General features: G+C 36.4%; 1 protein-coding gene across 1 annotated transcript; it reads right to left on the minus strand.

Annotated features, from left to right (window-relative positions):
* Window positions 1-1100: 1100 nt before the first annotated feature.
* On the minus strand, window positions 1101-22322 carry LOC100786049 (DExH-box ATP-dependent RNA helicase DExH3). The gene is given in 17 exon segments (XM_041009610.1): window positions 1101-2014; window positions 2190-2300; window positions 2405-2557; window positions 2955-3014; window positions 3128-3436; window positions 5833-5906; window positions 5909-6107; window positions 13484-13592; window positions 13594-13652; window positions 17522-17652; window positions 17757-17916; window positions 18108-18296; window positions 19480-19575; window positions 20224-20427; window positions 20430-20465; window positions 20564-20651; window positions 21821-22322. Coding segments are annotated over 17 exon segments (2484 nt in total). The 5' UTR covers window positions 21856-22322; the 3' UTR covers window positions 1101-1543.
* Between the last annotated feature and the right edge of the window lie 4901 nt (window positions 22323-27223).

Below are 27223 nucleotides of genomic sequence, written 5' to 3' on the forward strand. Positions count from 1 at the left end.
ACAACCTTCATAACCAACCCACAACAATAATAAGAACAACCCACCACTGTTAAGTTTGCCAACTCTAGCGAGCTTAACTCCAACACCGCCAACAAGCAGCCGAAGCTAGTGCATACCCTAAAACAGCCTCATCTCGTGTGGACCCCACAACTTCACAAGTGCTTTGTCGACACTATCACATAGCTCAACAGAAAAAACGACGCTCCCAAGACCATAATGCAACTCATGAGCATCAATGACACTATCATGAAGTTGCATTCATCGTGGATAGAAAGAAACATACAACAAGAAGTTGTAGAGGAAATTATGTGTAGGATCTATTTATTACTATGAACCTTAAATTAATCTAAGGATTAAAAAAAAATTGTGCATCATACACAAAAATTTTATTTCCCCATTGTAACTTGAGCCTCATCGCACTAAGTGAAAAAGTGAATCTAACAAAAGCAAAAGTCATAGATCCTAAAAACAAAAACAAATAAACTGCTCAGTGTAAAAGTCAATTAGAGAAAAACACTTGTTACAATGATAAGAAACACAATTAAAGAAAAACACTTGTTACGATGATAAGAAATGCAAGACACAATAGAAGAAAGAAAACACAATTGTAATTTATATTTTAAAGATAAAGGATGCTATAAGAATGATAATTAATACTAATTTATTCCATTCTATTTATTATCCAAATAATGGAATGACAATTTTTTTTCATTCCATTATAAATATATCCAAACAATGAAACGAAAGTTTCATTTCATTATATTCCATTCCACTCCTTTCTATTTTAGTCCATTTTATTATATTCCATCTTTTTTCATCCATCCAAATATAACTTTAGAAAAAAGCTATAGAAATGAAAAATAATAATTTGTTACATTATGTTTACTATCCAAAAAATAGAATGACAATTTTATTTCATTCCAATATTCCATTATAATATATCCAAAACAATGAAACAAAAGTTTATTCTATTGTATTCCATTCCACTCCATTCTATTTTCAATCAAATTTCATTTTATTCCATCTCTTTCCATCAATCCAAGTATAGCATTAAAAAAAGCGAATCAAATAGTTTTTACCAGAAAAAACATGCAGCAAAATATAAAATATTGATTTCATTATGTTGCTATAAGAAATTGCAATGTTATCCCTAACTAACAACTTTATGTATCTTGGTCTTTGACATTGACACAAGATATATAAAAACATTGGTGTACAGATTGATACCAAAATGTTGGGTTTGGCTTGAAGGGGGACGGCTAAAATATACAATGAACTTTTAAGCGCCAACAACTGCCAAGACTGAGCACCTCATACCAGGTCTCCTAAATCCCTTTCTTTCATCATCATACATTAAATTGCAGGGAGCTGGGCTATGAATCCAAGATGAAAGGATGGGATCAACTCACCTATAACCATGTATTGATGAAATGTCACCTAAATCCCTATCTTTCATCATCATGCATTAAATTGCATGATGCTGGGCTACTAATCCAAGATTAGGATAGGACCAACTCGCATAAAACCATGTATGGACGACATGTCAACCATGGCCTTGCTTTGATTTTCTACGCTTCCCTAGGAGTTTTAGCATGTTGTCAGTTATATCAGGAGGAGACTTATCATCTTCATGCTGATTATTGTCAGAGGTGTGAGTCAACCAAGCCAATGCCTCTATAGCTGCATCCCTTTCTGCAAGTTGCTTGTTTCTCTTTGGTTTGCCAACAAATTGCATTCCCTTGAACTCCACCAGTGCCCTAAACTCATTTGTCTTAAGATGTTTCGTTTTGTATTTTGGTGGGGAGTGCCCTGCTCGCATCAACAGTGTCTGCAGCAAGCTCTTGGGATTTGTTCCATCTTTCGTAAATTTGTTTTCATCATTGGAGGCCTTAGGCTTCCGGCTTTCGCGGCCAAATACAAACCTTCCTTCACATTGATCCCCTGAAACCAGCTCCTGAACAGCAAGCATCAAGTATTTCCCTTCCTTGTGAATGTCAATGCTAGGATCTTCCAGCTGCATTACAAACCCAATATCATTTTATTTATCTTCAACCAACATAACACACTACTTAATTCAACTAATAGTAGTCAATAGCTTCTAGAAAAAGTTAAAGCTCACATCAAGCAGCAACCTATCATATTGGTAAGTAAACAAGGAATATTATTACAAGGAAAATATATCTGCTAACCTTCTTCTGGATAAGCTTATTGAGCTCTTCCTTAAGCTTCACATAGCTGTCAGCTAAATTATGATCCATGAAGAAGTCAACATACCCATCTAACATTTTCAGATGCCCAGCCTAAACCCATGAGAAGGGAGAAGAAAGAAAAAGGGCATGTTACTGTATTGAAATCCATGGAGATATTCTACCAGAAGAAGCATGTGTATCAACTAATTAATCACCTGTATCCCATTACTTAGAGCACCACCAAAAAGGATAAGTATTGAATCAGATACACCAGTGGAATCACGGATGAAAACAGCATTGACCTTAACTTTCTCACCAAAAACCAACCAAGGGTAAGGAATGGTCTGGTAACGTGCATTCACTGAATTCTGGTCAAAATAATAAAACTAATCAGCAGCAGAACAAGAACAACATAGGGGCAGGGAAGGGTTTATCTTATAATAAACCACTATCAAGGAGGCAATTTTGGAATTATGTGTAAATACTTAAAGCAGAAAATGTTTTCTTAAAAGCAATGCTCAACTAGGCTGAAAAAGGACAAAAAACTTACATGTAACACCATAGGTACTGTTCATGCTATTTTCCAATTCAAATTGTCATTTCATCTCAGAAATTATTTCCGATTTATGTAACTGAGATGAAGGAAGCAGTTACCAAGATGAAATTTTAATTTTAATTGGAGCCCAATAGTACTAAAAATCAAGATAACAGATGAATTTATTCATTGAAGGTGATAAGAAAAAATAAAATTGGTCTGTCACTTACAGCATACAATAAAACCTGGCCATCATCCATTGTTTTGAATGACATGGATGTCTCCCTGTGCTGTACAGAGGAAGAATTAATTAATCAAATAAAACAGTAAAAGCTCAACTTGTAAACTAATCATAGAACTTACCGAGGAGAAAAACAAAAATTATAAGAAACAAATAGCTCACCACCACTGATGCTATGCCAGGAAAGAGTCCAGAACATATGACTGCACGCACAAGAGACTGATTGTGACTCAATTTGTTAATGACACTCGCTTCTGCATCTACCAAGCAAGCTTCTTTCAAGATAAAGCTAAACTGTTTCTATAGTGAATGAATAACCTGAAGAGTTTGGGCTGATAGAAAATTTCTCCAGCAGTACTCGTAAGCCGACCCTTCTCTTTCCGCATCTTTACATCCTTCATATGCTCAAACAAGAGCCATATGATCACTGTAATCTTTAGCAGAAAACCTAGACTTCGCTGTCCCTGCTAACTGAAAACAAAGGCAGAAGTTACAGTTAATTATCTTTAACAGTGTAAACTTAATTTTTTATCAGTGCTTGGTCCAAGAAAAAATTTGTGATGATAAGAAAAGCAATTGGCTGATGACACAAAAAATGAAAAGGTTCAAAGACTAATTAATCTTTAATGGCCCACCATCATATTAAATTATTGCCATTATAGAACACGGGAATTACAATATCAGATACCATGTGGAGATGATATCTGACCCAAATTGACTTATGCACACCCAACTAATGAAGTAAATGGATTACAAGTTCTAAACTGAAATTCCACATTTAGTCCAACATCAGTAAGCACACCTTCTAATGCATGTCATAGTTAGTTACCAGTGATCACTAAGATGTGGAACAAAAAGAAGGGAAAGGGTAGTGAGGATTGGAGGCTTTTGTCAACAATGAAGGGAATGTGATTGGTAATCATCCTGGGAAATTGCATTGTAAGATCCTGCACACGAGGCAGGTGGGGAGCAGGAAGCAGATTGTTAGAGAGAATGGAATAAAGTTTGAGTATGAATTGGAAAGGAGGTAACAGAGTCCTCGAAGACTCTGCAGTGTGTGAGTCAGACATTTTCCTTTTTCGTAGTGTTTCTTTGTAGTATTTATTTTGTACAAATCATTATTTATAATGATATTACATTAATATCAGTATCAACAGTAGGAAATCAGTGAGCAGGGAGTGGAGATATTTTACAATAATCAATGAGTATTGTTTTCCAGTTAAACGGTATTCTTGTACCAGTTTCTGATCACTGTATGAAAAGAAAGATTTTATTCATAAGAAGGCTTAAGGATTCAACACAGCAGGATGAGAAGATATTTTATTAATTTATTTATTAACAAAACTCGGTATCTTCACATCACATTACTAATGTTTTCACAGATCTAAAGATGCAACTATTGTAGCCACCATGTTATAGATAAGATTAACCATTCTCAATTAAAGGATTTTAAATTACATTCAAGAGAATAACAATTTAAAATATCATATAAATATGTTATAGATATAGTTTAAAATAACTCATCTTGTATATTAATCTAACATATGAAGCACAGACCTGACACTGGGAAACGTCATATATATATATATATATATATATATATATATATATATATATATATATATATATATATATATATCTGTAAAATATGAGAATAAGTTGAGAAGAAAACATGTAGGGGGAGCAGTTAGCCAATTAGTCCATTAGTTAGCAATAAGGGATTGGTCACAAATAGGGGGAAATTAGATTAGAGGGATTAATTCAGTGAATTTGATATTTACTACTTTGCATGTGAAAGGAGAAATTCTTTGTGAAGGGTAAACCTGTTAGGAACCAATAAAATAAGGGAAGCAAGGACTTATCTCCTTGCTTTGTACATTTTTCGTTCAACCAACAATATCATTATTCTCCTCTCTATTTTTCTGTTCTTTGGTTCCTACAAATTGGCTGTGAAGGGGAAGTGGGGAACCCTCGGAGGAGATACTTCTTGGCTCTGTAATTTTTTGTTCAACCAATATTATTATTCTTTTTCTCTTAGGATTTTCTATTCTTCAGTTGCTAACAAAAACTATGAAAGATACCACCAAAATCCACCTGCATCCTATATTCCTATTATCTGTCAAAATTATGACACATCAAAAGTAGCATCTTCGAACATCAGATATAGGTCAAGATGCTACTAAATTTTGTGCAATTTGAAATTCTCTAGTTCCCTTTATTTACTGCCAAAATTTCAAGTTGGTTTATTTTATACAAATGACGTCACATGATCTGTGTAGTCAATCTTACCTTGTGGGATAAGGCATTGTTGTTGTTGTATTAACATGCATATTTTGCATTTTTTTTTAAAAACAAAAAGAACAAACAGCACCATAGGTTCTGCACAAACAATTGGTAACCATTTATTGTGGCTGTTGCAGGGTGGGATCAGATACAATCTGTAACAATGTGTTCTTTGGTTCAGTATAACTTACACCGGGCTTTAATATATATTACACTTTTTTTGCTGACCAAACAAAAGGTTCTGGTTCTGCACAAACAATCCCAAGAAAACGGAAGAGGCAACAATGACAAACTTATGACCATCAAGAAAAGAAAATAACTTATTTATCTTTTTTAATTGCACCAACAGATTGTTTATTGTTGAATATACAACAAGCATTTTAAAGCAACAAGAAAATTGATTATTACTTTATATAACTAAATTTTAAAGAAGAAAAAAACTAATTAAATGACTTATTTCAATTTGTTGCCAACAAAAAGAAATGGGCCAATCAGAAATACATATCACACAGAGAAAGAATAAAGATTTAGAAGTACATGGCGATGCAATATGACAGTCCAGGGAATCAACAAATGGAAATAACAGCCTGTTCTGAAATTGCCATTGAACCATGACATGTTAGAAGCAGAACCCTATTGGGATCTCCTAAAAGAGGATTGCTTTAAGCTGATCTCTTAAAGAGCTTATATTCTCCCACCCAGTCATAAATACTAAGACAGCACCCGGTCGTTCCTTCCGACATATATGGCATAGAACAGCCTCAATGAGATTAAACCCAATGCAGTCAGGTGCCCAAGATGCTAGTGATTCACGTGCCTTGGAGCTATATTTCTCAAAGCTTGATTTAGAAAGAGCATCCTGTTCAACAGAATGAAAGTAAGAAATTCATTTTCCCAATATATTGCACTTCAGCAGACTTTAGTTTTAGATATATTAGGGAATTGCAGAATATTCCAAAACAAGACACATTTATTTACTATCGACTATGAATTGAAGTCTAATAAATATACATCCCTAGTTTCAATTTTCAAACAATTAAGAATAAGCATGCAGCAAGGCGCAACATCAGGGTATCAGCTTGCTTTCGAAAGAGAAACTCAGGCCAAACAAGAGAATCTAAATTCTTCAAGGCAACACTAAGAGTTTTAAACTTAAATGTAATTAAAAAATATAATCACTCTATGCCATCACTGTCGTGATGAAAAAGATTGGTGGCCAAGATTGAGGATAAACAATTTGTCTTGGCACCAATTGAGATGATAAACAATATATTTCTTTCTACCTTCATTAAACTTTATTCCATTTGTTCACTTCCTTCCCTACCCTTGGTCCTATACACCAAAGATGAAGAATAAGTTGATGCTCCATCGTTTCTAAACTCATAAGAATGGGGTTTTGGCAAGAACCTTAGAAGAACTACAATACAAAAGCTAGTCATTGTAGTTGTAGAGTCCAGGGCTATATAAATCCCACATCAAAATCTCAAGTTTGAGAGAGAGAAAAAGAAGAGAAATTGAAGATATTATTGATTCAGAATGAAAAGCCAATTACAACTGATTTGGTTTCTCTATTTATAGAGAAAACAGATGACATTACACTTAACCTGACTAAGGCAGTTAACTAACCATAGTTACTACTCTAACAGAATAACAGCTCTAACAGAATAACAAATAACAGAATCACAGCTATTCTAACTGAATCATAACTGCTCTAACAGAAAAACAGCTGCTCTAACTGAATCATAAAGTAAAACTTACTTAATACACTAATACCCCCTCAAACTACATAGGGAGGGCGAGCCCTGGTGCAGCGGTAAAGTTGTGCCTTGGTGACTTGTTGGTCATGGGTTCGAATCCGGAAACAGCCTCTTTGCATATGCAAGGGTAAGGCTGCGTACAACATCCCTCCCCCATATCTTCGCATAGCAAAGAGCCTCTGGGCAATGGGGTACGAAGTTTTATGTTATTGTACAACTATAAAAACAGTTCTGTAAACTAAATGTGAGGACTGTTAGCTTTTGCTAACAGCACCCATCTAGTGATAAACAGTTGTAGTATGATGGTAAGGGCAGTTAGCTTTGACTAACTTTCCAGATCAATAAAAATCAGTTTCACTTTTCTTCAGATTTCTCTCTTTTCTCTCCTCTCTCAGTCTATTCAACATGGTATCTAGAGCCATTTTTTCGTAATTGTGCTTCCTTTGCAAGGTCCAGTATTCTGCGTTCATGGCTTTCGCTCATTCGAATTCAGTTTCTCAGTCATTTCCCAACTCCATTGCTGAAAAACTTGATGATTCTAACTATCTTCATTGGCATCAACACATTGTACTAGTTATTAAATCACATAGGTTGCAACGTTTTATTGTCAATCCAGTTATTCCTCCTTGTTACCTCACAGAGGACGATCGAATTGATGATCACGTCAACCCTGATTACGAAGGATCAAACGCTCCTGTTATGGCTGCAATCCACTCTTTCAAAATCGGTATTATTGCGTGTTCTTGGCTCAAATCATTCCTATCAAGTTTGGGTAAAATTCACGAGTAGTTTAGTCTTCAAACGAAATTCCGTGCGCAATAGCTTCGCACTGCGATGAGAGCAGTTACTCTTGATGGCAAGACGATTGAGGAGTGCTTGCACAAAATCAAAGGGTTTGTTGATGAACTTGCTAGCGTTGGTGTTCCTGTTCGTTATGAGGAATACGTTGATGCGCTCATCGAAGGACTACCATCTAATTACGCGTTGGTGGTTTCTGTTATCGAAAGCAAAAAGCGCACTCCATCCATAGCAAAAATTGAAGCTTTGTTCTATGGTCACGAAACTCGACTCACGCGCTACAACAGAGATGCACAGGAGATGAGTTCCGCTTTGTTAAACTACACTCAAGGCTATTTGCATCCAAATGCTTATAAAACTGGTGACTCTGGTGGTTCTCGAGGTTTGTATGGTCGAGGTGCATTTTCGGACCGAGGTCCTATTCTTTGCATTTGTTTGAATCCATGTAACTTCAGCTGTGGCTTAAGCCAAGCTTCTCCTGTATTCAGCTTCAGTGGAAGATCTAGCCACAATTTGTTTCTTGGACCACCATGAGACCAAATTAGGACCAAAATAAATCACTGCACTAGAGGTAGACCTTCTATCATCTGGATCCGAGGCCCAATCAGCATCACACAGAGCTTTGATAGTAAAAGGCTGAGAGGAAGGTGCAACCTTGAAATGCAGACCATGATGAATAGAGCCTTTGAGGTACCTTAGAATGCGTTTAACAGCTGTCCAATGAGAGTCCATAGGATTAGCCATGAACTGACAGACCTTGTTCACAGCATAGCTTAACTCAGGCCTTGTAATGGTTGTGTATTGGAGAGCACCAACAACAGACCTATAGAGAGATGGATCACTGAATAAATCCAAGCCAGCTTTGGTTAACTTGCAATTAGTAGTCATAGGGGAAGGAATGACTGTGCTTCTGCCATTTTGGTTTTCTGAAGTAAATCTCTGATATATTTGCTGAGTCAGTAGAATAGTCCCATCAGCCACTGATTTGATTTCTATACCAAGAAAATAGTCAAGTTTTCCCAATTGTGTAAGAGAAAAATTGGAATGTAGCTTGGTGGTGAGTTGCTGAATTATAACATTGAAGGTACCAGTAATAATAATATCATCTACATAAACAAGAATGTAGATAATGTGTCATTTGTCTTTACAAACAAACAACGAAGGATCGCACTTGCTGGCTACAAACCCAAGCTGTAAAAGAGTTCCTTTGAGCCTATCAAACTACTGTATTGGGTCCTGTTTAAGGCCATACAAAGCTTTTTATAGCTTGCAAACCAAGGTTTTATCTGAACTTTCAAAGCCTTGTGGCTGCTGCATGTGGATAGTGTCTTCAAGATGGCCATTTAAAAAGGCATTATTGACATCTAGCTGGAACAAATCCCATTTATCAGTGATAGCAAGAGTGATAATCAGCCTGATGGTAACAAGTTTTATCACAGGAGAAAAGGTTTCATTAAAGTCACAACCAGGAACCTGATGAAATCCTTTAGCCACTAACCTAGCCTTGAACCTGTTAACTGTCCCATTAGCATTCTCCTTAATTTTGAAGACCCACTTACAACCCACAGCTTGTCTGTCTTTGGGAAGAGGAACAAGATCCCAAGTTTTATTGTTAAGAAGAGCCTCATACTCTTGTTTCATAGCAGCAAACCATTGAGGGTCAGCAAGATCCTGTTTAACGGTCTTAGGTTCACAATGTGCCAAAAACAATGAAGGATGCAGCCTAGGTTGATCAATTCCAGACTTGGATCTGGTTTGCATAGGATGGACATTTTGAGGGAAGAACAGGATTAGAAGAAGGAGAACTGACAGTGTGAGACTAAGAAGAAGAGGTACTGGACAGTTCACTTGGATTTCAGTTTAAGTCAGAAACAGTGTTAGAGTGTTCATTAGTAACAGAATTTGGTTCAGCATTTGAACGAGGAGAAGATGATGTGACATTTTGAGAATTAGGGAATTCAGTATTAAGGGATGTAGAGGGATCAACACTTAAAAAAGTAGAATTAGTTTCAGCATGTTGAGAAGAAGGAGTGGGTTCATTAGAAGAAGGTGAAACAAGAGGAATATGAGCAATAGGTAAAAAATCACTCTTAGAAGAAGTGACAGAGTTGGATAAAGATGGAAAATGATCATTGTGAGGATATTTAAGCTCATTGAAGATAACATCTTTGGAAACATATAATTTACCATTAGGGGAGAGACACTTGTAGCCTTTGTGAGAAGTGGAATAGCCAAGGAACAAACACTCATGTGACCTGAAATCAAGTTTGTGTTTATTATAAGGTCTAAGAAAAGGATAGCAAGAGCATCCAAAGTTCCTCAAAAAATTGTAATTAGGTGACTTGTTGAACAAAACAATATAAGGAACTTGAAATTTAAGAGAGGCAATGGGATATCTATTTATCAAATTAACAGCGGTTTGGAAGGCAAAATCCCAAAATTTTAAAGGGAGAGAAGCTTGTTTGAGATGAGTGAGGCCTAACTCAATGATATGCATGTGTTTTCTTTCCACAACACCATTTTGATGACGTGTGTGAGGGCAAATTAGCCTGTGAATGATCCCATAGGTTTGAAGAAATGAGGTAAGAGGTCTAAATTCACCTCCCCAATCTGTTTGAACACTCTTAATTTTGGTATCAAATTGGAGTTCAGCCATGGTTTTAAATTGCTGAAAAACAAAAAATGTTTCTAATTTATTTTTAAGAAAATAGATCCAAGTGAACTTAGAATAGGCATCAACAAAGCTGATATAATAAAAGAAACCATTTGAGGATGAAATATGAGATGGTCCCCACAAATCATTGTATATAAGTTCAAGAGGAACAGAGTATACAGTTTAAGATAGATAAAATGGTAGTCTATGTGACTTACCAACACAACAAGCAGCACAGAATTCGAACATAGTTTTATTAACTATGGGTATATTACAATGATTAAACACAAGCCTTAGTACTAGGTGTTGTTTTAACATCAGAAACCGGGTTTACAATGGAATCAGAAATTTGTGTATTAGAACAACTAGAAACAGAAGTAACAGCAGAATCAACACTGGAATTAGAAAGTAAGCAGGTGGCTAAGGCAGTCTTTGAGTGCAAGATGTGGAAATATGTAGAGGTCATCAGGACCCAGTGAACCTTGAAGTAGGACTTCATTGGTTCCCTGTGATTTCACAGCACAATGGTTAGGATAAAACTCAAAGAAAACATTGTTATCATTAGTAAATTTGCTGACACTGATTAAGTTTTTAGTGGTTGCAGGTACATGTAATAATTGTTTTAAGGACAAAGAGACTCTAGGATTAATAGGGGAAATAAACATAGTGTAACCAGAAGACTTAATAGAAAGGCCTTGGTCATTACCAATGTATATTTGGTCTGACCCCTCAAATGGACCAAGCTGCTGGATGTTTTGAGACTCTCCAGTTAGGTGGAAGGATGCACCAGAATCAGGTATCCAAGTAGTAGAGTTAGGATCTTGATTTTCAAAATAACCAGCATTGCACTAGGTTGGGAGTCTTTGTGAGAATTAGTTCCCTGATTCTATTCTGAACCAAAGGTGTTCGATGAATTGCTTTGAAACATTGGTTCCATCAGAGTGAAAGACACGTTTGGCTGAAAATCAGAATCATAGCGAAAATGACACACCGCTATTGTGTGACCAAATTTGAAGCAAACTTGGCATTGAAAATTTGCATAACGACTATTGCCAATGCCGCCGCCACGACGACCTCCACATGGCCAAAGTTATTGTCTCCATGACTATAGCCACCGCTGCAGTCAGAATCATTGCCTCCACGACACTAGCCACTGCCACGATTGAAGCCACCACAATTTCCTAAATAATTGGATCGATTTTGTGAATTGAAATTATTCAAGGATGAATTGTAAGAATTCGAAGATGAAATGTAACCTTGAGCAACATTAATCGAAGGTGAATCGGCAAAACACTTCTAAAACTTTTTCATGCGTGCCTCATGTGCAAGCAGCAGTGCCTCTACTTCTCCAATCGGAAGTGGTTTGAACTTACTTTCAATCACTGAGATCATTGTGTTCACGGGAAGAACAGGATCTCCACACGATCCAAGCGCATCGACTATGTATTTTATGCGCAGAAGAAACTCACGCATTGTTTTGGCTCAAGCATTGTAGTTCTGAGTTCTGTTCAAAGTATCCTAACTTTCGCACTGTTTGCTTTTGAAAATACTCATGGATCTGCTCCCAAAGTTGATATGAATGAGTGCATCCAATTATTCGAGATAGGATTGAAACTGAATGAGTCGATTGGAGCCGCGACAAGAGAATCTGATCTTGATGTTCCCAATCGGAGTATGTTGGATTTTCATTTCCACCTTCACAATCTGCCTCTTTGAGAAAGCGCATCGAGATCTGAGGACTTGCCACGAAACGCTGAAGTGTACGAGCCTTGATGCCAGGTTCTACCTGTTGCCTCTGCAGCAAGAAGTTAGAATTATCTAACTTCTGAGAAATCGGATGAAAAGGAGTAGCGGAAGTGGAATTCTGATTTGTCACCATGAATAGACCTCAAGCTCTGGATACCATTATAGAGTTTGAGAGAGAGAAAAAGAAGAAGAGAGATTGAAGATATTATTATTGATTCAGAATGAAAAGTCAGTTACAACTTATTTTGTTTCTCTATTTATAGAGAAAACATATGTGGTTACACTTAACCTGACTAAGGCAGTTAACTAACCATAGTTACCACTCTAACAGAGTAACAAAAATAACATAATAACAAAAATAACAAAATCACAGTTATTCTAACTGAATCATAACTGCTCTAACAGAATAACAGCTGCTCTAACTGAATCATAAAGTAAAACTTAATACACTAATAAAATCCCATACTTCCAATGTGGGACCCAAGTCTCATACTTTGCAAATAAGATCCTGATATCCCACAATGTTCCACAGCGACAGCACCCACACTGGCAGGCTGTGCACTAGCCCTTTTGAGTGAACATTGCAATGCCAACATCGCCAGCACACCACTCATTTTGCAGCTGAGACATAGTAAAAGGCTATGATATTAATTGATAAGAACCTTGGGAGCACCACACCATGAAAGCTAGCTATTGTAGTTGGAGGGTATAAACCCCACACCAGAAACTCATATTTCCATTATGGGTGGGATTCAAGTCCCATATCTTGCAATTGGATAACATACCATCATGCCCCACAGCCCTAGCATCCATCCAAGTTGGTTGTGCACTAACCCTGTGAATAGTGCTAGGCAAACACTGCAAATTGCAATGCTGACATCACCACCCACGCCACTCATTTTGCGGTTGACAGATGATGAAAGGATCTAAAACCAATGGATAAAAACCTTAAGAGATCCTTTTATGTACGTTCACCATCCCCTCTCATCCTCATATCACTTTGATATTGGCTCAGGGAGGTGAACATACCTATATTTCTATCTTATTTATATGTGACTATTAGTACTAAATCCTCTCAGGAACTTGATCAGCATTTTCAATATTAAATATTTTTTTCCTACATACATTTTCAGACAAAACCTACGCAACTTCCAAGATTGCACTAACACCACAATGAACAAAGTGACAAACACATTGAAAATCATGAAGAGAAGAAGTTCTTAAGCATCAATTAAACTTAGATGTCAATATTTAGGTCAAATTTTTAAGGTAGCTGCATACCTCAACGAGAGCAGCGATCTGGTTTTTCCTCTTCCGTGGTGCTAGTTGCTTTTGTGTCTTCCACAATTTCTCTTGACCGTAATCATCAATTTGGTTGAAGGAAGTCATTTATATCCGGTCATTTCAAAATATCTTCTAAAAAGTGTGCTCTAACTGGATAGGTGAAACCCTGGGCAATGAACAAAAGAAATCAAATCACATTGTCTTACGAATAGCATTGCAAACACAGTAAAAGAAGCTTACAAGAAAAGATTAAGTTACATTATTGTATCAGAAAAAGTTATAAATGAGCATCATGCCTCCTAAATTTTAAAATGGACTGAGCTATTAAAATGACATGTATCCCATGATTCAATGCCATTCAGCAAGACAGTGGCAAGTGCCATATGATGAATCAAAGATGTCTCTGAATCATTCAATAAATGCAAGAATTGGAGTGATTCAATACCAATGATACAAATTGCAAGATTTAACAACTTGTTATTTTTTTCCCTCTTTCCCCAATTATCATCAGAGAAGTTGAAAAGTCGTAGAAGATAAAAATGTTATTTGAATATTCTATTGCTTTGATTTCGTTCTTCTGAAACAAGGACTTCATGCAATCACTCAAGAACTCTACGTACCCCATTTGGTTATTTGGTTGCATGCTCTATTTTCATTCTTTTGAAACAAAGGCTTCAAACCCACACTAGCTCACTACATATGGCATATGTGCAATTTAATTGGCACAAGATAGTTCTTTCTTGTTCTTCTGAGATATAGGCTTCACATAGTCACTTTTTGTGACAACTAAGGCTAAGAGGGGAAGGATGCTACTGGATAACATTTTATTGTCCTTGGCAATAGATTGCATGTGACACCCTCTACCCTGACATATATATAAATAAACAAAATATATAAAAATATCGGTAACCAAATTCACACGGATAAAAGGTTCACATTCACTTCACTATTATCAATTAAAACTTATTAAAACATATTCGGCTCAAAATAAGGCCGTCAAAATTTACAAAAATATTTTGTTAAATCAGTGAGATAAAATAAAATAGACTAACATCATGCAATTAATATAAAAACTTATGTCCCACTATCACATCCTATCAGAGCATTGTATTATGACGTTCTTCAACATAAGATTCCTTAAAGCGATTCACCTAGTCATCTGCTCCCCCGAACACAAAGTTCAAGATCATCACAGGATCCAAACACAAATAACACACAAGGAGTGAGTTATCACATTCCTAACTAATAGAGAAGCAAGACAACTAGATACACATATCATATAAACAAAATAAAACTTACTTAAATATAACTCACATAATTTCACCACTTTGTCATTCAAAATTCATCTTTCAATCTTCAATCATCAATCACATTACACAAGAATCACACACTCTGATCAAGACATAATAATACATCAATTTCATAATAAACAATTAGCAAGTGTATGCAACAGTTATGCTAAGACTCAATCCTATATGCGATGTAGTACCATGTCAGTGAAAAATCACCCTGGGACGCTTAGGAGTACATAACAAGACACACCACACAATGGATTTGTCAAGTCACTCTCACTAAGTAAGATCATAAGGAGACCAGTCAAGGTCACGATGTTTTGCAAGAATGCTCCAACCATATGAGATCAGTATAGGCTTAAAGGAGCACTCAAACCCGGTGACCCCCAAGGCCTACACTCCGAAGAGTCCGTCAGGGCCTCTCCCTCCTGATTCAGGTCCAACCCCTAAAATCATTTTATCACACAGACTCTATCTATGAACTATACAAAACACATGATTCCTCAATTGTTCTCAAAATAGTTTTAACTCGTTGCCCTTTAAGGGTCTTAGCATTAACTCGTCGCCCTTAAAGGGACTTAATATTAGCTCATCGCCCTAAAAGGGACTTCACATTAACTCGTCACCCTTAAAGGAACTTATAGTCGTGTGATTGTATAATTCATAGTTCATAACTCAATACACACAACATCTCAATCACGTGCATACTCAGTTTATCACATACACTTGATCTCAATCACAATGGTATAATCTCAATAACAATACTATAATCTCAAAGCAACACGTTATTCCACAATTCATCACATATTTCATTCATAGACACTGCTCATGAATTATACAATACTCACGACCTCACACTCGTGTTTTCAAACATGTTTAACATATTGCGCTACAATTTAACACAGGTTCCTAAGAAACCTACAATTTCTCTTTAACAGTGCACATCAACATTGGTCGGGTTATTATATAATTCACAGCTCGCAACGTAATCATTGTCACATAAGTGTTAAACACACACACTTATTTGCAACCAAATATTATTTCCACAATTTAACATCTCATAACTCATAATCACATTACACAATAATCATATTTGCATGACACAAAACATATATATATATATATATATATATATATATATATATAGTAAATCAAGCTACATTATTTTTAATCAAAAGAGTTTTTATAATAATTAATTTAATGTTACATCAAAAGAAATTATCACTAAGCATTAACCTTACAACTTTATTTAATTTATTATTTTATTATTGTAATAAATATATACACACAACATATTGATCATCATCGTGGAAAAAAAATATATAATAAGATAATAATTCATATAAAATAAGTCATTAAAAATAATAATATTTAGAATATAATTCAAGTTAATAAAAAGAGCTCAATTTTTTTAAGGGTTCACACTCAACACAAGAACACATTAATTTCACAACAATTTCTCTTTGGGACATCAAATGGTTCATCAAACATATATAATTCACAGTTATAATTATAAGGACAAAATAAAAATTGCAGAAACACCCCAAAATTCATTTCAATTAATACTCTAAGGATCCCTACAAATGTTTTCACTAATCTCCAATTGTGAATAACTCATCCCTCACCTTTAAGCGGACTCACGTGTCTTCTGAAAGCGATAGCGGCATCTCTAAGAATTTTCTAAGATTCCTCAATTTTTCCTCTGATTGCTTTGATAGAGTTCTCAAACGTTAGAAAGAAAGAGAAGGGATTGAAGCCTTCATTCTGTACTGCTTCGTGCGATGCACATTTCTCCCTCCATAGACATTGTTTTGCAAATCCCAACGGTGGAGGTGTGCGGAATTGGATCGGGAACAACATATCAAATTTTCACGACAATCCAACGGTTAACGAAACCGGGATCGTAATTTTACCTAGACAACTCTAGGTTTCTACGGGAAAGGAAAAGGCTACGATGTGAAGGATATTTCTCTCAGCTCAGACATGTTATCGAAATTCCCAGCAGTCAGAATGCTCAGAATTGGGTTGCGAACCTGGTGCTTAAATTTCACGACGATCCAACAGTGAATGAGTCCGAGATCGTCGTTTTTCTAAAATAGGTTTGGTGATTTGCGGGAAGAAGAGAGGGTTTTGAGAGAAGAAAAGAGAAAAACGAAAATGAGGCGAAGAGGAGGCACCTGACTTAACATAGCTATTTATACCTAGGATACTCAGCCTTTTATTTGCTCTATATTTATTTATTTATTTATTTTTACTAAAAAGCTTTTTAAATTTATTTACGAAAAAAAATGGAATGTTACATTGCACATCAAAGATTCAAAATTAAGGTCCAATTTCCACAGCGTGGGGTTGGGCACTCTGGCTGAACTACCGTTTAGTAGGCTATATGCAAACAATAACAATACACATTAGGAATTATGACACATGAATTTTGAGTTTGACCATTAAGAATGGAAAATAGAACTATATAGCAGCTTAAAATTCTCTTAAATGCATTAAAGACCAAGCAAAGGTTTGTTAATACAATTGCATGTACACATTCATCCACCCAATTACCCTACCTTCGCACCCACCACAACCCCATGCACACACAATAATTTAAATTGGCATACAATAATTTGAATTCCAACACTAATGAACATTTAATTGCATATAGTCATTTAGGCATCTAACATTCAGAATAATTGAAGTTCAATTTTCAAAACAAACAAATCCTCCACTAAAAACTAAAGGACTGTCTTACCGGAATATGAAATGTAGGAGCACCTCCGAAATAATTCGAAAAAAGCTCAGCATTCAAGGTGGCACTCATTAAAACCAATCTTAAATCACGACAGCGTGGAAGCAGATCCTTTAACACAATCAGTAAGAAGTCTGAGAAGAACAAAAACCAACAGTGGAAAGCATAAGTCTTCTAAGACACTTCTTTAGCATTATATAAGGTATTACTGATGTTAGATTGTCCGTTAGGAATCTACCTTCATTCATGCCTCTTTCATGAATTTCATCAACAAAAACATGGGTTATACCATTCGGGTTTCGATCACTCAACAACCTTCTAAGTAATATACCACTGGTACAAAATAGCAGATGGGTGTTTTTTCCTTTCATTCCTTCTAGTCGAACTTCGAAGCCAACCTATCAAAAAACCTCTGTTGTGGTATAGCAGCAAGAACAAAAATATTCCAAATTTTAAAATCCCATTCAAGAGCAAAAAAGTAGTTTATGAATCTTTTATTTTCTTCATGAATACTAATATTTGCACCCATGTTTTTTGTACTATTACATGCATTTGTTCTTTTGTCCATTTCCAGAAAAACAGGGCTTACTGTTTCACCAAGAGGCTCTCCTCGCTCTGCTGACACTCTCTCTGCCACTGCCATAACAGAGATCCTTCGAGGCTGTGTGCAAATAATGCTACAAAATGCTCCACGACCAGACTCTATCTCTGATTCTAATACATACTGAGGAAGTTGAGTGATTTTACCACAGCCAGCCTCTCCAGATACAACAATCACCTAGATCATTATTCATCAAAATAAGGTATCAATTATGAATACATAATGCTAACAGAGTTCGTGGCATTCAGTTCATTTCTATTGGAAAACCACAGACAATTAGACCCAGTAGCACGGTAAGAATAAGGGCAGGTTGAAGTTCAGTAAGTAAAATTCAATAAAATGGCATAACTATAAATGGGTGTGAAGCCGTTGAAAGCAACCTGCTGCTCATCACAAAGATTCACACCATGATGAAAAATTATACAAGTACTTACTACTTAGCATCTATGAATATTAAGTCAATAAAAATACCAAATTGATCATTCAAGAAGGAGGGGGCAAAAGGAAGGATTGTAAATCAATTTTAAAAAATCTTTGACACAGGACATGAAAAGACCAATAAAACATGCACAAATACCAAAAAAATAGAAAATGTGATCTAATTTTGATGTGGCTTGTGTGCAATTTTTCCATGGGGTGTAGTGTTGATTTCAAGGACTCATTAGTGTATCCCAAGGGCTTTTTTGGTTTCTTGTTTTTGAAAACTGTTTTGTTTTAAAAAGTAAAAAACTTGTTCGTTAAGTGTAGTTTTTGACAACTGATTTCAAAACTAATCTCTTTTATAGTTTTTAAAAGCAAAAAACCATAACATCTCTAAGTTGTTTTGGTTTTCTACTTGCAGTTTTCTTCTTCCTTACACTTCTGCATCCTCTTCCTCCAGTTCAGCTTAATTTTATTTTTACCTACTTTTCAGTTGATGGTAGTCCTTGCTAGTTTGGTAGAAAAACACCAAGAATTGTAATTGATCTTAGATTTTACATCATTTGAATAAGTGTTCAAGTCCAGTTTCATTCTTCTGTTCTTATTTGTTTGGTATTTATAGTTTATAATGAAGTCCTAAAACCTTGTGGTAGTGGACTCAATCCCCCGGAAGCAAAGTCTTGGGTTCAACTGTTCAAGTCTTGTAGATGGAAAAACGTGGTTGGAAGGAGAGAACCCCACCAAAGGTGACCAGCAAGATTCTCCGACAAAGATTAGTCATCAGCAAAGCCGGTGAATGCCCTGTATCAATAACACGGTAACAAAAAAAAATTGTGGGATTAGGGATGGTCCATATAGTGTTTGGTTTTCAAGGTCCAAAAAACTAAAGACATGCTGATAGCTAAGCAGACATCTAATGAAACACATTTAGCAAGTATACCTGATTATGTGCTATAGCTTCAAGTAAACCTTGCTTCTCCTTGAATGATGGTAGAGACTTCCGGAATTCCAGCATCTTCCTGCCCTCAGGAGATTCCTATACATAAAAAAGTACAATATATATAATTTGAAGCCAGCAAACATGAATTATTGCAAGAACCTTCTACTTCATAAAATGGAATTACAAAAGCAGCTCCAGTAAAATAATTAGTTCGTAACATAGTTGTCAAACTTCATTTACACACTTTGAGCACGGACATGCAAATATCAAAATTGGAAAGCCTTCTAGTGCCAAACTTACAGATAAATCATGGATATGCAATGTTTACAAACTATTAGAATAGCAATTAAGACGAAGCTCTTCCATTTGCCATAACATAAGCTTGCAATAAATGGTCTCAGCCATGAAGACAGCAGCAATATGACCAAGTAACCAATTTTAGTATGACAAAAGGAAAGGGAAGTTGTTATTTTTCCATATACAACACAACAAAACTAAGACTGGCAAATAACAGGCTACAAAAAGGGCTGGGCAATGAAGAACATAACAGTGGTCATTGGCCAACCTAAAAAACTAACCAGACTAACTCATAGTTTGGATATGAAATTGGAATGGAAAAGAAAATTAACAAATTACAAAAAATAAACCAACAGTCACACACTCTTGATCATTACTATTCCATTCCAAGCACATGTGATACCAAATGCAATATCCAAATGGAAAATTCAAGAAATCAAACAAAACCTGCCAAGCTCTTTGCATGTTACGCATCCTCAAACTCCTCTTCTGGAGAACCTTTTCCATAACAGATTCATCCACAAAAGAATCAGCATTTTCATCCATGTCTATATCTTTAACTTGATTAGTGGAGTTCAAATCATCCAGGCTATCAGTTGTCTTTGCAGAATTCAGCTGAAGTCTATCAAGGTATTCCTGCAACAAACCCTCACCTCAACCCTCCTTTGCAAGCTTAGTGGAATCACCAACTGTGACAATGGAATGTAGGAGGATTATTTTTCTAGGATGACAGCAATCCTGGTATAAGTTGAAGTTCCATACCCACTGGTCCCACCCAAGTTATTACCTCTCTTTGTGGACGTTTGTCATCCAAATCTGGACAGTAGTTAGGAAGAGGCACCTTGCTAGCAACAACCACTTTTCCAAACAACTCACTGTGTGCATTGCGATAAATGGCAATACCAAATTACCAATCAATGATTGAAAAGAAAGGACAAAGATTCATTTAAAAGCGTGAAGTAATAATTAAAAGTCGATCACAGTAATTAAGTAAAGATGCATAAAGCAATGAGTCTTTTTTTCTCTCATTCTACATGGCCTATGTCTCTAGATACAATCTCCTGGTCATTTTTGCTGCGAAGCAGCATGCTGAGTTTCCATTTCCAGTCATCAACATTGGCCACCGTAGATGATGCCTACAAGAACCATTAAATTTTCTTAGAAATAGTAGCCCTCTATACCAGAGCTGGTCATGGTTTTCACTTTCCAGAAGCTACTGAACACAGAACAATAGATTGAAGATTTAAAGTTTACCCAAATTAGGCATAAATCTCATTCCATATTCAATTCAAGGGTCTAAGCATACACTCGTGATAACCCATAACTTGGAAACAGGTAGTATTTATTATTACAGAATTGCAATTGCAGAAAACATATCCATAACTTGTTAGGTAGCCAAAAAAAATTTAGCCAATAAATTGAATTTTGAGAAATTCTAGGAACACTCTTCAACCCACTCTTTTGAACACTTCTATACTATTGGCCGAAATTTATTGAAAATTACGAATTTCTGTGGATCTCACTTCTTATTTAATGAATCTCATGATTTTGCAGTTTCCAATAAATTTTAACCAATAGTATAGTAGACAATATGTTAGGAGGTGCCGTGTTAGAGAGGGCGTTGCTTCTCCCCATATTGTCAACTGGATTTCAGTTTAATTCAAACAACTAAAAAAAATTACAGAACAAACATCATCACAAACCCCACTTCAAAAGCCTAAACATAAATCATTTGAAGAAAAAAAAAAAACTGTTTGTTCTCAAAAGCAGAAAACATTCTGATAACCCAAAATTTCAAAATAGGTACTAAAAAATTATTTAACCTGTTACGTTGCGAATAAAACTTCATAACCCACTAAATTCTAGTCATCGTTATATTTCACTACAACACATGATGCGATTAAAACGTATTAACATAACCACACAAACCAGACTTAAAATATCTAAACAACAATATAAAAAATCATTTCCACCAAACCCAAATATCTAAACATATTAAAAAGCTATAAAATTCAAAAAAAAAAAAAGGAGAGAAAAGAAAAACCTGTTGGTTCTCGAAGTCGCAGTCGTATTCGTCATCAGAGAACTGTTCGAGGGAGTAGTAGCTGGAGAAGAGGCGCGTGGTGATGAGTGATTTCGCGTTGCACAAGGAAGAGAGCCAAGGGTGAAACCTGAAGAGTGGGATTACGGTTTAAGAAGAAGAAGGGGAAACAGTGACGCACGTGACCGTGATGGTGAAGTTTGAGGGACTTGGTACGTGCTATGAGAAGAGACGCTGCACACAACTTTGAATTGCGCATTGTCGTTCTTGAGGCATTGCTATTATGCTATGGCTTAGCTTATGGGGCACCTCTTTCTTCACACCCTCCTCGAGTGTTCAATTCACTGGTGTGTGTGTGTTTGAAATGTGAAAAAAGGAAGGAGTGAGACTCGTGGGTGGATCCGACCCGGTAATCTTTTGGATTGTTGTACCCTATGTTTGGATACAGAGAGAAGTACAGGAAGAAGCAGGAGAAAAGAGTGAATTAATAGAAAATAAAGAGATTTTTTAAATGTTTCGATTGAAAAATGTAGAAGAGAAAGTAAAGTTAAATTTTATCTTCTTTTACTTGGTTGAATAGAAGAGTAAAGAGGAAGAAAATGATCTTTTAAAAAGACATATTTATCTTTTGTATATATATTATATAATATTTTTATAAATAATAAATAATGTCATAATTTATGAAAAGTGGAAAGAAATTATTATCCTAATAAGATTATATTCAGTTTCAATATAAAAAAATATTTTTTTATTAAAAATGTATCTATAAAAACAAATGAGTGAATCCATTGTTTATATTTTATCTTGTGAACTATTTTTGGGTTGCCACAAGGTGTTCAAAAAGAGATAAACTTATTAGTCAGTCATTCTAATTTTCTCACAAGATACTTTCATTTAAAAAAAAAAAAAGAAAAAAAACGAAGTTATCAATTCCTTCACTTATGTATCTATCCACCCAACAATTCTAGCACCCTTTGAAATTTTAAAGAAAAAACATCAAATAGCTTCATGATAAACTCTACATAATTAAAGTTTTCTTTGTGAACTTTAAGTTGTAGCCAAGTAGCAAACATCACTTCAACAAGCATAAAGCAATAATCATATATCGGATAAAGTATTCGATCAGGTAGAAAGAACACCTAATGCATCCAAACTAAATATCATCTCGGTCACATATCCATATTTAGTACAGTATGTCTCGACCTTCTACATATGCAAATGACGGGTATCATTCAGCCATGATTATTGTCAATAAACCCACTTAAGGGTGATCACTTGACTAGAAGTACCTAAGCAGGATTAAGAGGTGTATTATTTAACTGGTAATCAAGACGAGCATGCCCATAGACCCCAAGCGTAGTAAGGTCAATATAAAAAAGGGTGAACCCCCTAAATAAGAGGACTGATTCATTTTAAAATACTCACTAAATATCATCAACAACTCTGAGTTGAACTCTTACTTAAGCATTGGAGTGTCTTTTGCATGTAATCCATTCACTTTTTGGACTCACACGCACTGGAGACTTCGACAAGGAACCACCAGAGAAGACCCTTCAGCACAGTAGAAGTCCCTTCGACACAGTAGAAGACCCTTTAGTGTAAAGGTAAGTGTTCCGTTCATTTGTGACAGAAATATTTTGGCACCCACCGTGGGGCTATGTAAGATATACCCTAATCACCATAATGAAGACATTCACGTAGAGGACCAAATCGACTTGTCCTCAATAGTTTGGAGACTATAGGCTCAGGTCTCTAAAATGTAAAGGCACCACACCAAAGAAGTCATCACCCTTCAACGCAAGAATGCTCACCTATGGGAAGCCCATAGGTCGCAGCAACCTAAGGCTAACCTGCCTGAAAGAGGAGAAGTCGAGTCAACCGCAGTTAACTTACCTAGAGCTACCAATTTGAGCGTGCATTTGGACACTATTCCTTCATCCCTCAACACTTTCGGAAGACAATTGTTGTAGTTTAAGAACCTCTTTGTCCCTAACATTATGGAGGTGACTCTTCCTTCCAACTAGAAAAACTTGACTATTGAGAAGTATGATGGTACCACAGACACAAACGAACACCTAGATATGTACATCACCCAGGTGAGCATGTACACCATGGATGATGCAATCCCTGCCGATATTTCCGACGTCACTGAAGAGGCAGACCCTTCATTGGTTCACGTGACTACCCCTCAACTCCGTGGATTCATTTGACACCCTGGTCAGCTATTTTGGCACATAGTTTGCCCCTAGTCGACCTCACCACTTGACGTCTATGGCCCTTGTCAACATCTGATAGGAAAAGAGGGAACCATTACAGACCTTCATGGAATGTTTCAGAAAGGTTGCATTGAATATTTGAAACCTTGACCAAGCAGTGGCTATGCATCATTTGGCAACAATGTTACGACCAAGACCTTTTGTCAACAGCCAGTGCAAGAAACTGGCATCTAACCTTGATGAACTATGAATGAGAGCAGCTAAGTATATGCAGATGGAGGGGTTGGTTAAGTATAGAAACCAGGTGCGGGCCGATGTTGTGTCGGCCAAAAAAAACAATGACAAGCCCAACTCTAACAAAGCTCGTGATGACGGGAGGAGGGATCGACCGCTACAAGAACTGTATTATGCTCAATACATTCCCTTACCGCTAATAGATCCCACATCATGGATCTGGCCTAGGCTATAAATATTTTAACTATGCCAAAGAGAGCTAACACCCCACCATAAGCCGACTACTTAAAACAATGTCAGTATCACAGCAATCGTGATCACTCAACGGAGGAATGCAATGTCCTAAAAGAATAGACAGAAGAACGCATTGAGTGTGGCCACCTAAAAGAGTTCATCTACAAGCTACAATCATGCAGGCATAATTATGCAAGCTCCATTGGAGCTTGTAGGCCTAGGATCTTCTTCATCAATGGATTCCTTTGCTCCTTGGAAAATGAATGGCAGCGGAATGGAGAAGGAAGAGAGAGAGGAGACGCCACTTCAAGGAGAAGATGAGTCTAGAAGAAGCTCACCACCATAGGAGGCCATGGATAAGAGCTTGGAGGAAGAAGGAGATGAATGAAGGGAGGGGGAGAGAAGAGCACGAAATTTTGTGCTCCAAATGAGCTTTGAAATCTGAAGTTTAATATTCAAATGATCAAAGTTGAAAAAAATGCACACACATGACCTCTATTTATAGCCTAAGTGTCACACAAAATTGGAGGGAAATTCAAATTTCACTTGAATTTGAAATTGAATTTGTGGAGCCAAACTTTGGAGCCAAAATTTCACTAATTATGATTAGTGAATTTTAGTTATGGTTCAGCCCACTAATCCAAGATCAATTCCAAGATTCTCCACTAAGTGTGCTTAGGTGTCATGAGGCATGAAAAGCATGAAGGACATGCACAAAGTGTGACTATATGATGTGGCAATGGGGTGTAGTAAGCAAATGCTCACCTCCCCCTCTAAAATTTAATTGGATTGGGCTTCTACCAATTCAATTAAATTTATTTCCAACCACACACATCAAATATCCACTTAGTGCATGTGAAATTACAAAACTACCCCTAATACAAAAACTAGTCTAGGTGCCCTAAAATACAAGGGCTGAAAAATCCTATATTTCTAGGGTACCCTACCTACATTATGGAGCCCTAAATACAAGGCCCAAAAATAATGAAACCTTAATATAATATTTACAAAGATAAGTGGGCTCGTACTTAGCCCATGGGCCCGAAATCTACCCTAAGGCTCATAAGAACCCTAGGGCCTTCTCTTGCATCTCTGGCCCAATCTACTTGGAGTTTTTTATTCAATGCCCTTGCGGGGTAGGATTGCATCACTTCAGATGGGAAGTTGGCGGTCAACTGGGAAGGGCCCTTCAGAATCTGACACAATTTGAAGAATGAAGCTTACAAGTTAGAAGAATTATCGGGGAAGGTCATCTTAAAGACTTGGAACTCCATGCATTTGAAAGTCTATTATAGTTAGGTGCATCTTTGTTACGAGTGTCATACTCTTTTTCCTACCTCATTTTTTTATTCCTATAAAAATGTGAAAGGGTTTTTACTGAGGAGGTTTTAACAAGGCGCACTCCGGCAACCAACTGGTAATAAAAATTTCTCCTTATCTTTATCTTTGATTACAAGTTTGTATATCTGTAGACTAACTAACAATTCCTTCCCGAGTACTCTCCTCGGCTAAGGTTGAACTCAAAGACTGACTAACAATTCTCTCCCAAGTGCCCTCTTCGGCTAAGGTTGAACTCAAAGACTCACCAACAATTCCCTCCCAAGTACCCCCCTCGGATCAAGTTGAACTTGAAAGTTTATTAAAGTTATACGGCTTATGATTATCATTCCTTACACTTTAGTTAAAAAATAAACTTACACTTGTGCAAATTCACTTTTATAGTTTTACCGCCAAATACACTTTTTAGCCAAGCACAAAGATAACTGAGCTACTATCAATAACATTAAAATTATAACAAGCTAGCCAACACTTGGAAAAGAAATTTCATTCATGATAAGCTGAAGACCAACAACTACGAAAGCAAAAAACCTACACAAAAATTATATATGTAAACCTAAAGAGGTCAATCCCTAGGCTCTACATGGTCTTCGTCCTCGGCCCCATCGGCATGTGGGTCCTCTGTTGGAGTTGTTAGTCTCTTGTGATGGAGGTGTAGCCAGCCCATCTAATGATCCTTTACAGGGGATTGGAGGTCCTATAACAAGGTCCAAGACTAAGAGGATGAAGCAAGCATTGCAAAGCCTGATTCTAAAGATCAAAGAGAAAGAAGACCAATGTGAATTAAGGGATGCACCTAATTGGGTCACTCTCCTACAAATTGATGAAGATGGTTTGAGGCCAACTTGAAGAATAAGATTTATTTTCATTTTTAATTGTATTTTGGGCCTATTTTTAGACTTGTAATAGGTTGCCACAACCTTTCATTGTTATTTTAAAGTATTTTAATTATTAGATTAATTATTGGGACTTGGGCCTAAATTAGGGTTATTAGTAGGAATATAAATAAACTCCTTAAACACTTTATTGGTAGATTTTGAAGATTAATGAAATTTGAGAGTTTCTCTATTGTGAGAGCTTTTCCTTTGTTCTTGGGTTAAGAACGTTGGTTCTACTAGTAGGTCGCAATTAGGGTGATCGAGGCTGTACCCGAATCAAATAAACATGAAAATGCAGTAACTAGGAAGTGATCCTAGGTCGTTTCCCAACGAGCAGTGACAAGCCAAATGTTCATAATATACTTGCAGTAACAGTAACGATGGGGGGGGGGGGGGTTTGGTTGTTTGGTAATTAAAGAGCAGACAAATAAAATGGAATACGAAACTACTAATATTAAAAACGGGTTGTTTCCTCTGATTCAGAAGCCACTCTCTTATCCTGGGTT

The sequence above is a fragment of the Glycine max genome, chromosome 15, assembly GCF_000004515.6.
Source record: "Glycine max cultivar Williams 82 chromosome 15, Glycine_max_v4.0, whole genome shotgun sequence".
NCBI lineage: Eukaryota > Viridiplantae > Streptophyta > Magnoliopsida > Fabales > Fabaceae > Glycine > Glycine max.